This window comes from Colius striatus, chromosome 4, assembly GCF_028858725.1.
Source record: "Colius striatus isolate bColStr4 chromosome 4, bColStr4.1.hap1, whole genome shotgun sequence".
In the NCBI taxonomy this organism is placed as follows: domain Eukaryota; kingdom Metazoa; phylum Chordata; class Aves; order Coliiformes; family Coliidae; genus Colius; species Colius striatus.
Window position 1 is genome coordinate 4348245 of NC_084762.1, and position 13720 is coordinate 4361964.

Here is a 13720-nt window from a genome sequence, read left to right on the forward strand (position 1 = left end):
TTGCCTCGGGTAGCCTAGGCTTTATTTTAAACAGCATTTAAAATACAGCTGTAGTGCTCCCACAGTTAGGCTCAGGCCTTATGAATGGATGCTTTTGCAAAAATAAGGTGTTTTAACTAACGGACACTATTAGTTACATTCTGGTCCTCTATAGATCTGGTCTTCCTCAACTCTGTTCCCATTACCAGACATCAAGTAAAGAAAAAACACCCCTTGGTTTAAACGTCCCTGGAGCGAGGCAGATGAAATACTACAGGCAGTGAGAAAGAACTAATAAACCCTATCAGACACAAGCTGGTTTCTATAGGCCTACTTCTGTATTTCTACATTAAATTCCACAGTTTACTTATTACAGAAGAATGTATTGGTTTGAATGCAGAATAACATTGAACCATAAGAGATTCACATCTAGTCAGAGACCTCTTGGACTTGGAAACAGAGCCTAGGCATACACACATCAAACCCAGTGAGGCTCCATGTGTCGACCTCTGCTCTTTATAACCTAAGCTAGATTTGGCTTCAGCTCTGTTCACAAAATTCCCCAGCATCCAGACTATGAAAAAGGAAATGAAATTCATTCAGATAATGAAAAAAGAATGAACACTTCACCTCATCACGAGCTACGTACCTCTCACAACCAACCTCCTAAACAACAAAACCTTGAAACACATTACTTAAAGGCGTTTATGACTTTTGTAGGATTGCCCTGAGTAGCCTACTGAATTAGAAATTAAGCAGCAACACACAGGTTGAAGGGAATGTGTTAGAAGAGCTATATAAAGTGACACCTACATATACATACACAGGGAGATGCTTTTTAAAGTGCACTACTTCAGAAAAAGTTAGCTTCAGAACTAAGCAGGCAGATATACACTTCAGGAAGGGACATGTGCATCACTAGCAAATTGCAAGAATCACTTTCCCTTGACTGACAGCAGCAAGACAATTAAAAAGAAAGGTCAAAGAATTAAAAACCCCACAGAAGGTGTTCTTAAAATGACAGCAAAACATTACTCAAAACCCTAATTTCTATCACCTGCATTGAAAAATAATTATGTTGTCTTCATAGTGTGGCAAAAGCAACCACAGACACAAGCTTTTCATAGCAAAGAGATAACTTTAGGGAACAGAACCAATAAACTTATAAATGCCCTTACAAGGCAGTACTGAAATGCTATTCTTTCAAAACATCTCTATACAACATGGTAAGCAAAACAAACGTGCTGTAATATTGTTTCTGAACGACAAGGGAACACTGCAAAAACGAACGAAAGAAACAGTAAGACAACCAAAGACATGACACAGGCACTGAATTTCATCCAAAGAGCTATGATACAGCTGTTATCTCTCAAGGCTGATTTTCACAACATGAAAACTAACACCTGCAAAGTGCTTGCAGGGTCCCTCAGACAAGGCCACACGATCCTGGTTAGACCCTCGAAGCCTAACCACAGAATATACTACAGCATCTTGGGACTTCTTATGGATAAGGAATTAAACTACATTAAAAAAAAAAGCAGTAAAATATTAAAATAAGTGTTATTTATGTCAAAACTACCTGTTGACTGAAAGAAAGATGATGAGAGCCAGCACTTCAAGTAGTGATTAATGACGCGCTCGGTGCTTACCCATCTCTTCCCTTACTGACAATTTTCACTTCAAAGTAGTATATGCCGCAGGCTGCAGGTATAGGATGTGTAGCTCGAACAGAAGCAGCATCTTTTGGAGTTTTCCCATGACCTGAAAAAGCAATGCAAAAACACAACCATTGTAGAAGGTGACTCCAAGGTATACATCCCAGCTACTCAAAACAGAGGGCTTCTATAACAAGACAACAATACACAGTATCCTCATCAGCCTCATTTTGATACTGGAGTATTTTCTTCCAGCATTAAGCTGGAGGCACGTGCATTGAAACCAAGTTCTGGATCCACTACTCCAAAAGGCTCTACAGTTATTTGAAGGGAAACTAGAAAAAGGTTTTGCTGCAGTAAGAAAGATAATGGACAAAAGCCCATCGGGATTTGAAAGAACTGGACGATTTCTCCAATGCACAGGGCTTAACTCATTTTTGTAGGCTGAAACGTGAGATAAAAGAGTTTAATCTAACATTTAGCACTTCTGAATCTTCAAGTTCTTTAAGATGCTTTAATTCTAATGTCCTTCAGAATAAACATTGGCCATTATATAGAAGATCTGAGGCACAATTCATTTCCACGTTCTGAATGTTATTTCAGGACAGCATTAAGTGCTGCAGCCTGCAACTGAGCTCCCAACCCCACAAGAAGAACACCCAATGCCAGCTCTTGTCCAGGGATATTCGTCCTAAAACCAAGAGCCACTTGCACCCCACTGAGGCTTCTGAATATGTCACTCTCTTCACAGCTCTCTGTTCCAAAGGCAACTTGGAAACACGCTTTTGGCCAGATGATGTGTTTTTAGCAGCACCTTGTTCAAGCAAGCTCAGTCTCTCCTAGGCACACCAAAATCCCTCTGCTGTTGTGGGAAAGTCACACACAAGGTCACAGCTTAAAAATTCTTTAGAATAAAATCTTTTAACAAAGAAAGCAAGGTGGAGAGTAGAGTGCATTCTGGCAAGAGGTATTGCAGTGAGATGGCACCCAGGAACAGACTGTCATTCTGTACCAATAATTCCCACAGATCTCATGCCCACTCGCCGTGCGGATGCGAGGCATGACGAAGAGATGACTGTTTTGAGTCACTTGGGCTGCAGCACTCCAGCTGTCAGCTCCAGTCCAGACAGGGAGGCCTCCTGCACCTGCAGAGCAATTTATCTGCATATGCCAAAAAAATCATATTGGTAATACGCTCCTTTCAGTGCTGTCAGCACTGGAATTATTGCTCAGGCACATTGGTTCATGTGCAGCAAGTCGGGTCACACAACAAGGAAGAAACTGCAAGGAAATGACAGCATAACCAGCCAGAAAGATGAGGTGGAGCTGCCCTACGCTACTGATCCTCTGCCCACAGAGCCCTCTAGTGTAAATGCTGATAAAGCAGGAACTGTTTACCTGCCCCTAGAGCCTGTGTCCCAACCAACTCATCACTTACCAAACGGCACACGCTCAGCCAAGGAGAACTCTCCATTACGCCGTGGCCGCATCTGCATCCAAAACTTGGCTGGCACAGCACGAATCCTTCGCTCACTGAGATTAGGTGTAACCCACAAACTTTTCCTGATGTAACTAGTTCACCTCAGAGCGTTACTACCATCAGGCACCGAGCCCATCATCCTGTTTTTCCGGGTGCAAGCGCATTGCTCACTTCACTACGTCATTACTCCACGCTTTATATAAACATCCTTCCATCACCTTGCACGTTTGACAATATTAAGCTTATCAACAGCCTTCTGCATGTTTTTCCCAGAAGTCCCCCATGAGGAAAAGCCCAGTACTTTATTCCTCCACACACAAGACAGCATGCATGTTATACTGTTCGTCCCTCTGAAATGATTTCCTCAAGCTGTGTCAACCAAGGTAATAACTGAGTATGTAACCTTAGACGTTCCGCAGGTTTCTTTGGCTTTCAAGTCCTGGTAGCTCACTGTTTAGCTACTATCAATTAGATTGGCATTCCTAAGTGTGCAGAAATCCTTCAGCTACAAGGCACCCAAAACTTTGTGGGCTGAACATTAAACTCCTGAGAGATGCCTTAGATCTGGATAGTTCTGATTAAACGATGCATTCGTTACAGAGGGGCGTGGGGGGGGAGGAAAAAGACTTTCTTTTTAAATGTCCTTAGGTTTTTTGCTTTAAAATAGACTGCAGAGAAGTTCCCTTGGTTACTCTATGCACTTGACAATCTGTGTAGTTTCAGTCTGAGTCAGTCTCCTTATTTGGGCAAGTCTTCCACACAGAAGACTCAAGTAGTAGGAACTAGCCAAATATTATTGAAAATGTACATCCATTACCCAGCAGACTTTGTTTTGTGAAATCACAGTCTAAGTGTTTGAAAACAATACCAAATGAAGGTATTCTTAGCACCTCTTCCTGAAACTACTGCTTTTCTCTCACCCTCTCCCCAGCCCAAGCATCTGTCTGCAAGGACGTATCATGAACCAGGTTGATTAGCTGATCGGGCTTTAAGAAACCTACCAGATTGGGGTTTTTTAAGCAGCAGATCAGTTCCCTGATCCAGTTGACAATTCAGCCACACACAGCTGTCACGCTGCAAATAAGAGGTCACCACAGGGGCAGAAGTAACAGGATACCTAACCAAGTATTGCCAAACACTTCATGTGGTGAAGCAAGACGCTTGGAGAAGTCAGTGTCCAAAACTTTCATCCCATTAATACAGAAGACACCCTAAATTTAGAACTGCTGTCCTTTTAATATGAATCCCATTTTACCACTCCAGTATGCTGCTTTCACTTTGCAGTTACACACGGTTACACTTTCTACCAGCACACTCAATGGCATCAAGCAGTGGACTATTCTGAGACACTCCAAATACCTCTAGGTTGTCTCCACACACTAGCTGAGACTTCCAGTGCTACCAAGGTATGTTGGATTACATGAGGAGTCAAGAGATGCTAGTTACCAGTTAGCTTTAAAACAAGCAAGAGGTTCTTTACACAGCAGATAGCTGAGCTGCAGAATTTCTTATTCTATAGACCATACATTACTCATATTACAGATGCTAGTGGTCAAATGTGCTGGGGAAGCTGCTGGAATAGAAATTAACTCAGGGTGTCCTTCAACTTCAAATGGCTGAATGTCAAGAGGAGAAAACAAAGGCTGGACTCAATGATCATAAAGGTCTCTTCCAGCTGACGTGATTCTATGATTTTCTTCTATAAGACACAAGGTGACATCACATAGGCCTCATTGTAGTTTTAGATGTTTCCACAGGTGCTCTCCAATAGCCACAGCCACTGAAGGGACAGCGAGCTGAGTGGCCCATTAGCTTGATACTGCATAGTGCTGCCACGGTCTCTGGTAACCTGAACCCTCACTTCCTTGCTTGTGAATAAAAAGGAACTTTGACACCCAACTCTGAACTCCTGAATTGGAGGTCCCTAGCACATCTTCTGAACACTGTCTACAACTGACCTCTTTCACAGTCACCAGCTACAGCTAATCTATTTAAAATAACATACTCAAAGTATCATTTGAGGCTAAAGATCAATCATTTCCAGCATTAAAAAGAGGATTCTGCAAACAGATAGACTGGGGCAGAGAAGGGAAAATAAGTGTGCGAAGCTTGAGCTTTACACTGTAAACCAGATCACAGGTAAGTTCAGTTGCCAGAGCTGCTTTTGATTGGGCTTTCATTAGAAGTGTTGAAACAATCCTGAGTCGACCACGCTCAAGGAAAAAAACTCCAGTTGATTTTTTTAAGCAGCCATTTGCATTGATTTTTACTGAAAAGCAGTCTCACCAGTCCTTTACCAAAATGAAAGTGAAATTCTAAGTTTCAATTTAATCTACTTGGGGGGAAAAAGGAGGTAATTCAGATCCATATTTGGAGAAGTCATTTCAGCTTTCAAAAATATCATCTTTGAACTTAAAACTAAGTGTACAATGCACCCACACCAAAGAGTCCAATAGGAGTCTGTGGGAGCGTCTCCTTAGACAAAAGTAAGCTGGAATCCTGAAGTCTACATGAGCTGAACTGCAGTTATTTGCAACAGGTGGTTCAGCAACTTGCTGACACTGCCAAAAATAAAACGATCAAGGCCTGATGTTCTCTTGAACTCATTAGGAAAGTTTTGTGGAGACAAGGAAAAAGAGACATGTGGAAATGGCTGATTTTACTTCATAGGGTTTCCCAGCCCCCAGTTTAAAAGAGCAAGACATTTCAGAGCTGCAAAGGTGTCCAAAAAGGGGACAGGGTACTGTACTGAATGTACTGCGAGTGTTTGCTGCCAGAAAAATTGATGTCATCCTTGTATCACTGAATGACAACACAGAACTACCACTACACAAACACCCTTCTGTCTGTTACAGAAACCAGGATGCACGGTTTGCACTGAAATATACATTGTTTTGGTTTTTCAGTTTGGCACTAGAGCCAGTTCAAAGGCAACTGCATTGTAAATAAATGTCTGGCTAAGATTTCCTGGCCTGTGATACAGTGCAAGTTCACCCACTGGCAGCTAACTCAACATTGCATAACTTTCCCAACCTTGTTTTGGATAGTTGGCACAAGACTAACTTACATGAAGGTACTATAGGACTTTCCACGCTTTTAGGCCTAAGGATTTAGTCCATTGACTTAATTCTGTACACAGTTTCTTTCATGGTTACAGTCTGCATCGAGTCTGTATTTCTATCTCCTTATATTACATAGCATAGATTATTATCTGCTGGAAACTTGTCTGTCTAGTGGAATCTTCTTGTTACATATGGCATTTATCTTGTTTTTCAACGAGATCTATGTGTTAGCTTGGACTATTTTAGAGACATACAGGAATATTTTTCAAGATGTCTTACCTTAAAAGCTACATTTGTGTGGTAACTGCTTTACGTGTAGCATAAACCTGTCTGAACCATTATCGTTTCTTCAGCACTCAGCTCAGAGCTGTTAATTAAGTGAAATGACATCATTTTTCTTCTTATGCTGTTTTTCATGCCTCTCTTTCAAAGATATACCATGAACAACAGACACAAGGACAGTGTTAGCTTTCTATCAGCTTGCACAGCGAACTGGCAGCAAAGCAGACGTGTCTGTCTGTCCACATGAAAGCCAAAAATACCCTTGGGTACAGTCTTTATTACACTGTCATATCGCTGATGCCAACATGTATGTATTTCCTGTACAGGTTTCAACAAAGCTTCCTAAGCAAGAGTCAGAATTGGTAAAAGTATAAGAGAACAGTGGAAAGAAATTAGCCTGTTCTGGTAAACAACATGGCAGTCACTGCATCTTCCTTTCAACCACCTCTCTACATGTTCTTCTTTTTAAGCAACACTGATTCTGAGAGAGACAATATCAAAGAGCACTGACCCCTGGGTTTTGCTGATCCCCAACAAAATGTAAAGAGCTGTTATCCTGACATTAGACTGTACCTCATTCTTCATGCCTCCAATGCCTGATCAATACCCAGTTTTGTGGCAGTTTTGATTTTTAAGCATTCTGTAGAATGCTTGCAAAAAGTTTCAGGTCCAGAAATGGAGCACACAAAATCCTGCCACAGCTGCAATGGGTAGAAAGCGACATTTACTGCAGCTCATGTTTCCATACATGTTTTCCACCGGTATGCAAGAAAGTGAAGGGAATCCTCAAAATTACATAAAGAGGACTATCATTCCTCTCACAAAGCAATGAAATAAAACCATTCCTTCTCACAATACATCAGCATGTTAAAATTATAAAGCTAGTTACATGAAAAAAATTGACTTTGAAGCTTTTGCTCTGATTGTGTGTGTCAGTATCCCCAGTACATCCGCAGTGGGAGGAAAGCACTGATGTTACCACTTTCTGCCTCCCGCCACTCACAGAGAGGAGGAAAATATTCCAGAACAACAGGTCAGAAATCTACAGAGGAAGTAGAGAAATCTAAAGGGTTCAAGGTACCTAGAAAACACCAAGACTTGCTGCTGATCACTGACATCTTTGGGCAGATCTGTCTTCATTCCCTCCTCTGAATATTTTGGTCAAGAATACAACAGATCTTTATCCATGTGCAGTTCAAATTTCCTTTCCACCAAAAGGTCTACCATTCTTCCACCACTGCTTAGATTATTTCAGAAGCACTGAAGGTGCCAATATTCCACAAAAGGATACTTTGAATGCTTTCTTTTGAGACCTCTGTTTGCAACTGATTAGCAGAAACAACATTTTACAGTGCTAAGCACATTCTTACTTGCTGTCTTCCCTTGTTCTCCAAGCTGAACCTCCTCATTTTCTTCCTTTAATTATTAGGGCTGAAAGATCCAGGGGAAAAGACAGGAGATGTTTCAGTGGGTTTTACCCCAGTTTTCAGGTAGGAATGTACTGATATCATCTATTGCTGAGCCTAGTCAGCAACTCCAGGTGCCAGGCTGGTAATACAACCACAGAGCTGTCCTAATAACCACCTTCACTAAATTATCAGGGAAAAAACAGACAGGTCACATAAGAGGCCACTTGTCCCCATTTGCAGGTGGGAGAAAGAAAAGTGTGTACATGTTATACTGGCACCTCTCCTGTCCACACTCCTCCAAGCCAATCTAGAAACTCTTCAACCTTCACCACTTCCTGTTATTTAAGGGAAGGTATTTTATTATTATAAATAGATATTTATTATAAACTTCTATTTCTTACAAATAAATAAAGGTGTTTTATTATTATGACCCACTAACTGTGCTTTGGGATTTCTGCTAGAGTATCCACAGTATTTCCTATGTTACTTCAGAATCACGCTGAGCCTCTTGGAATGTCTTTGAGGTAATGAATTCTTCAGGGTTTTTTTAAACACTAAAGCAAAAGAGTAAAGTGAGGAAAAACAGGGACAGCACAAAGAAAGCCTGAAAATACACTTCTCCAAGTACTGACAGACCAGAGAGCTTCCATCTCTACATTCCAGTTCATCAGCAAAAAGAGCTGGTCACAGCAAAAGAAACCAACAAGACTCCATGGCCTGAAAGCTGTGATCATCTTCTAAGGAACAAAACCAAACAATCCGCCACCGCTGAGCACCGGGAAAACAGCAAAATGCTTCTAAAAATACAAGGGCATAAAACACTGAACAAAAGCCAGGAAATCCAGAGTTGAGTATTAAGTAACATGTCCTTAAATCACTCGGTGCCTCTCAGAAACCGGCTGTACAGTCATCAACCTCCTCTATTATCTTTGTGTGGTTCGTGAAACTTTGCATTTTTAAGAGAGTGTTTTGTATGTAATAATAAAGCCTCTCTATTTAAAAAGGGGGGGGAAAAAAAAGGGCTCAGAGAGTACATTTAATCCTTTCATGGCAGCCAATTCCTGCCATGTGTTTGTGCTGCCGTTTTCCTCCTCCCATTAAACAGTAACAAGTTTATCGAGATTTCACTTGCATTTCTCTGCTGTAAACTCTGAGAAAGGGTAATTTTGCAAGGCTGGTGGTTGGGTTGGGTTTGGGTTCCCCCCCCCCCCCATTTAATGCTCATTTGACTACCTGACTGACAAAAGATCCTGCTCTTCACAGCCAACTCTGAAGAGGTTTTTGAATCCACAGCGCTTCTACTTTAGGACTCGGGCCTAGAACACCAGATGTGCCTCTGTTTTTTCAGGTCAGAGCCTACGCTTTATGTTTCCAGGTTTTATGACATTTCATAACGATCCACACAAGTTTCTTCTTCTTATTGCCTCTTGCCGATTTGTACAAATGCATACTCTGATTCCTCTCTTTTCTTTGAAGTTCAGTAACTTCAGCTTCCAAACACCCAGGTGGAAAGTTTTCAAGTCACCTTTATGAATACAAGTCGTTAGGAACACATCGTCATTCCTTCCCCCAAACCACTCCGCCAGCCTGTACAATACTTAGGGCATGACTATTACCAGCGACTTCCATTCCATTTTTCACCGTTTAAAAATAAAACCGTGGTTTTCTCTGCCTTCTCCCCTCCCATCATTTCCGTGTTTCACAGCGCTCGCTGCTCTTAACTCCATTTAACCCTTGCTCTCCTCGAGAGACAAAAAATAAAGCCCGAGCCACTTCTGTTCATTATCATAAACAGGACACGTCATGCCCATTCTCCTTTATTCTCCTGCCTCAAACCCAAACCTTCTGGTGATACCCAAATCCAGCGAGCAAGTCTCGGAGTTTATATAATGCCCAGAAGCAGGGGGAGGCGGGGGCGGCCCCTTCTCGTCCCCCCCCTACGCCAGCACCGCGACAGAAACCGGGGGCGAGGGAACGAGAGAAAAATAGAGCGGAAATAAGGAAAAACAAGCCCCTTCTCTCCCACGCTGCGGGGAATTTAGGGGCTCGGGAAACAGAGGAGGAGAAAGAGGGAGAGGAGGGTGTATTATTTCCTGTTATTGTTACTCCGCTGCTCGCCGGCCCCGGGAGGGCCCCCGCGTCCCGGCAGGGCAGGGGGCGGCGGGGGGGTCGCGGCGGCCCGGGCCGACCCTCACCTTTGTAGTGTACCCGCAGGTTGTTCTGGGAGAGGCCGATGTAACTGAATTTGTCCTTCGGGCTCCAAGAGCGGGGCAACGGCGTCTCCTGCTCGTCCACGGCCGGGTACAGCCTCTTCAGCCGCCGCTTCAGCTCCTTCTCCTGTTCGTTCAGGGCCGGGTCGCCGTGCGGGAACGGCGCCGGGCCGCCGCCGCTGCTCCCCGGCGCCAGGCCCAGCGCCGCGCCGGTACCTCCGGTACCGCCGGCCCCCGGCGCCGCGGGCCCGCTGCCGGCGGCGGGCGGCGGCGGCGCAGCGGTGGCCGGCGGCGGCGGCGGCGGCGGGTGCAGCAGGAGCGCGGCGGCCGGCGCGGGGCCCGGGTTGGCGGCGGCGGCAGAGGGGATCCCCGACGCCGGCGGGGGAGCGGCGGCCGCCAAGGGGAGCTGCGGCGGCTGTTGTTGCTGTTGCCCGGACATCCCGGCTCCGGCCTCCTTCTCCTCCTCCTCCGCCGCCACTTCCCGCGGCCGCGACTGTCACCGGACGGGCCCGAGGCGAAGCAATGGGCAGGCCCGGGCGCTGCGGAGCGAGGCGGCCGCCGGCGGGTTTGGCCGGCGGGTCACCCCCAACCGGAACGTCTCGGAAGGGGGCGGGGTGGAGGTGGGGGGGGGGGGCGATGACGACGACGACAACGACGGCGGCGGCGGCGACGATGGCCCGTGGAGCTTGCCGATGGGAGCGGGGAGCCGCCGAGGCGGGGAGAAGAGAGGAGACAGCGGCGGCGGCGGCGGGCGGAAGCGGGGCGGGCGGAGGGAGCGCGGCGGCCGCCGCAGCAGGGCGGGCAGCTCCCCGGCGGCCTCCCCTCGCGCGGGGCCGCGCACACACGCGCGCTCCCGCACACGCGCACGCGCTCCGTCCGGCCCCGGCGCCGTGCGTGGCCCCGGTCGGCTGAGCGCCGGCCCCCGCCCCGCGGCTCCGGGAGTGAGGGGCGGCGGGATGCGGTGCCACCGCTTGGAGAAAAGAGATGGGGACTGGCCGAAATGGCGCCGGGGAGACAGCTTCGTCTCAGCCCCGGCTCGGGTGTGCTGCCCGCCGCGTCGCCGAGGCAGCCGGGCTGCGGAAAGCGGCAGCCAGAGCAGCGCAGGGCGGCCGGAGGGAGACGGGAAAGCTGGGGAGCGGCCTGGGACAGGTTGTTCGGGGTCTTGTTTTCCCCCTTTAGCGTGAGGGATGTTTTTACCAGTGCTTAACGGCATTGATAAATCATCAGCGGTTGCCTGCACGGATGGCTTCACAGCGATGAAACATCTAGAGGCAGGCAAGCAGGACTTCAGACATATCAGAAGGGAATGGGAATGTCACTGGCAGGTCTAGAACCTGAAATGTTCTCTCTCAGCTGGCAGGATGTCAAGTGCAGAAGCAGGAAATAGAGGAGGTTCGTTATGCCTCACCTGCCTGAGATTGCAGGCGTCACACTCACAAAGGCTCGTAAGAAGCGAAACGTTTGTCGTCTACAGTCACCAAAATGTCCTGTCACATGAGACCGCCCCGTGATGCCTGGTAACATCTACGCTTGGGCAAATTGCAAGTCATCTAAAAACACCCCATCAAAATGAGCTGCAGACTATACAAATGCCTGGGATGGATGTCCATGGATTGTCCCCAAAGGTCAATTACCCTAACAAAACCTTTCTGGGTTATAGCTGTTACATTCATAAGTGCAGATGTATCTCAACTGGGTTTTGTTTTGAATCTCAATCAACTTTCAGCCATAGCTGCTTCCTATGCAAGTTGAGCCTTCATCATCATCATCATCACAGTCCCCTCTTGTCTTGTTTAACTGAAATAATTCTGATAGCTGTGAATTTTCCTACTTCCCAGTACAGCCCCTCTCTCCACATCAGTGGTAAAGACAAGCAACAATGTGAGACTTGCCACAGAGCCCTGACGCAGGCTGTCGTTAACCTCCCGCCATCGCAGAAACTCGCCCTTCAATCCCCCTCTTTGTTTTCCATCTCCAGTTCTTGAGCCCTCATAGTGCTGCTCTTTCTACCCAGTGGTTACTTAAGCTGCTTGAGTCACCTCTGGCTTTTAGGGACTTAATCAAAGGCCTTTTGAAAGGCTGTAAAATGTTAAATCTCTTGGGTTTTTCAGGTGTTTGGGAGGGTTTTTTGGCACTTGGAAAAGAACTTCAGTAGATGGATCAGCTAGAAATTGCTTTGCAAAAAGCATTGTTAGGCCTAATTTCACACGCAGAGGTTTTCTTCTGTATGCCTGGTTTCAGTGCAATCCAAGCATCCCAGCAACTGAAAGTATGTGGCCTCTTGTTAAACGTACCAACAGGGTGCCAACGTGTCGGACACGGGTTTTAAGCTGAGTGGAGGTGATCAGTTCCCTCCGTCACTCCAGGCAGACATGCTGAGTGGGCATCAGCTCACCGTTGGTATGTCCATTGGTGTTCCCCAGGGAACCCAGTGCCAGAGGAGAGGGGAGAGCAGCCCCTGACTGACACCCTGCAGGCAGCCTCCCTGAGAACACAGCTCATCCTCATCACACCAGCACATCCTCACAGCGGAGCGTCCCGCGCGGCCTCGGTGCTGCTGAGGTTAATTTAACTCCTGGATCCTGCGTTGGCTGCTCGCTCTGTTTTCATTAGGAGTGAGTAAGTAGGCTATGGCCATCTGTGCCAGTGATGCTGACAGCATTCTGGCTGTCGTCAAGAAACAGAGGCAGGACTCTCCTTGGGAGTCTATTTCTGTCCCCACATTGGCACAAGCCTCCTGGTTATACATGAACCGGGTACGTGCATTACAGCTGCCAGCCTGACAAATCTCCAGCCACTTTCTCTCTGAAATCTAATACCTCCCTTTTTTGTAGTGTTGGTAACTGCTGTTCTTTGTTCCATGATTCTCCTGGTTAAGTTTTTTTTCCAATGCATCGCTTCATTGTAACTTTTAGAACTAATTTTCCGTGCTTCAAGAGGAAATCAGCAGTGTGTTGCCACTGAATTACTGGTCCTCAGAACAAAAGAACACCACGAAGAAGGAGGCTGGGATAATTTAACAGTGTTAAGGACAGATCTCTTCAACCTACCTGGAGGATTTCTCTGCTGAAATTTGCTATTTGGACTATTTTCTTTTTTGCCCTTGCCAATTTAATTGCTCATATATAGGATAGGCTTGAGGAGCTGACACATGAAAGGCTTGCCAAAATGAATCACAGGCCACCATCAGCTATTAACTTGGTTGAATCAAACGGTAATCAAGTTGCCATTGACAGTGTTACATATTGCACACGTTACACCCTGCTTCTGCTTTTACAAAACTGAGCAATCCCCTCGTAGAAATAACCTGGTTGCATGACTCAGCTGTACCTGTGCCTATCTTAGACCAAGGGGGATGAGAAATCTCTCATCTGCCAGTGCTTCAGCTGTGGTTTTTATGTAACTATAAACAAATATAGATTTATATCAATATAAATGTATATAAAAACAATCTAGAAGAAGGGAGATAGATAGGTGTGTATCTCTCTAGGTTTGGTACTTGAACACCTCTGTGTATATGCAGCAGGAGCAGGTTTGTTCTCTGTATTCTCACCTTTCCAGCAGATACATGGGCACTGTGATGAGCACTGTGATCTATGGGGACCCCAGGTTCTCATCATAGAATCACAGAATGGTAGGGGTT

At 46.0% G+C, this 13720-nt stretch overlaps 1 protein-coding gene across 1 annotated transcript in view; it reads right to left on the bottom strand.

The window, feature by feature from the left end:
- Positions 1-10873, bottom strand: part of RANBP9 (RAN binding protein 9) — a 36604-nt gene extending 25731 nt beyond the window's left edge. The window contains exons 1-2 of the mRNA XM_061996105.1: positions 10063-10873; positions 1629-1740 (exon numbers count right to left, since the gene is read on the bottom strand). Of these exons, the coding sequence (XP_061852089.1) occupies positions 1629-1740; positions 10063-10516 (566 nt within the window). The 5' untranslated portion in view covers positions 10517-10873. The remainder of the gene's footprint in view (positions 1-1628; positions 1741-10062) is intronic.
- Between the last annotated feature and the right edge of the window lie 2847 nt (positions 10874-13720).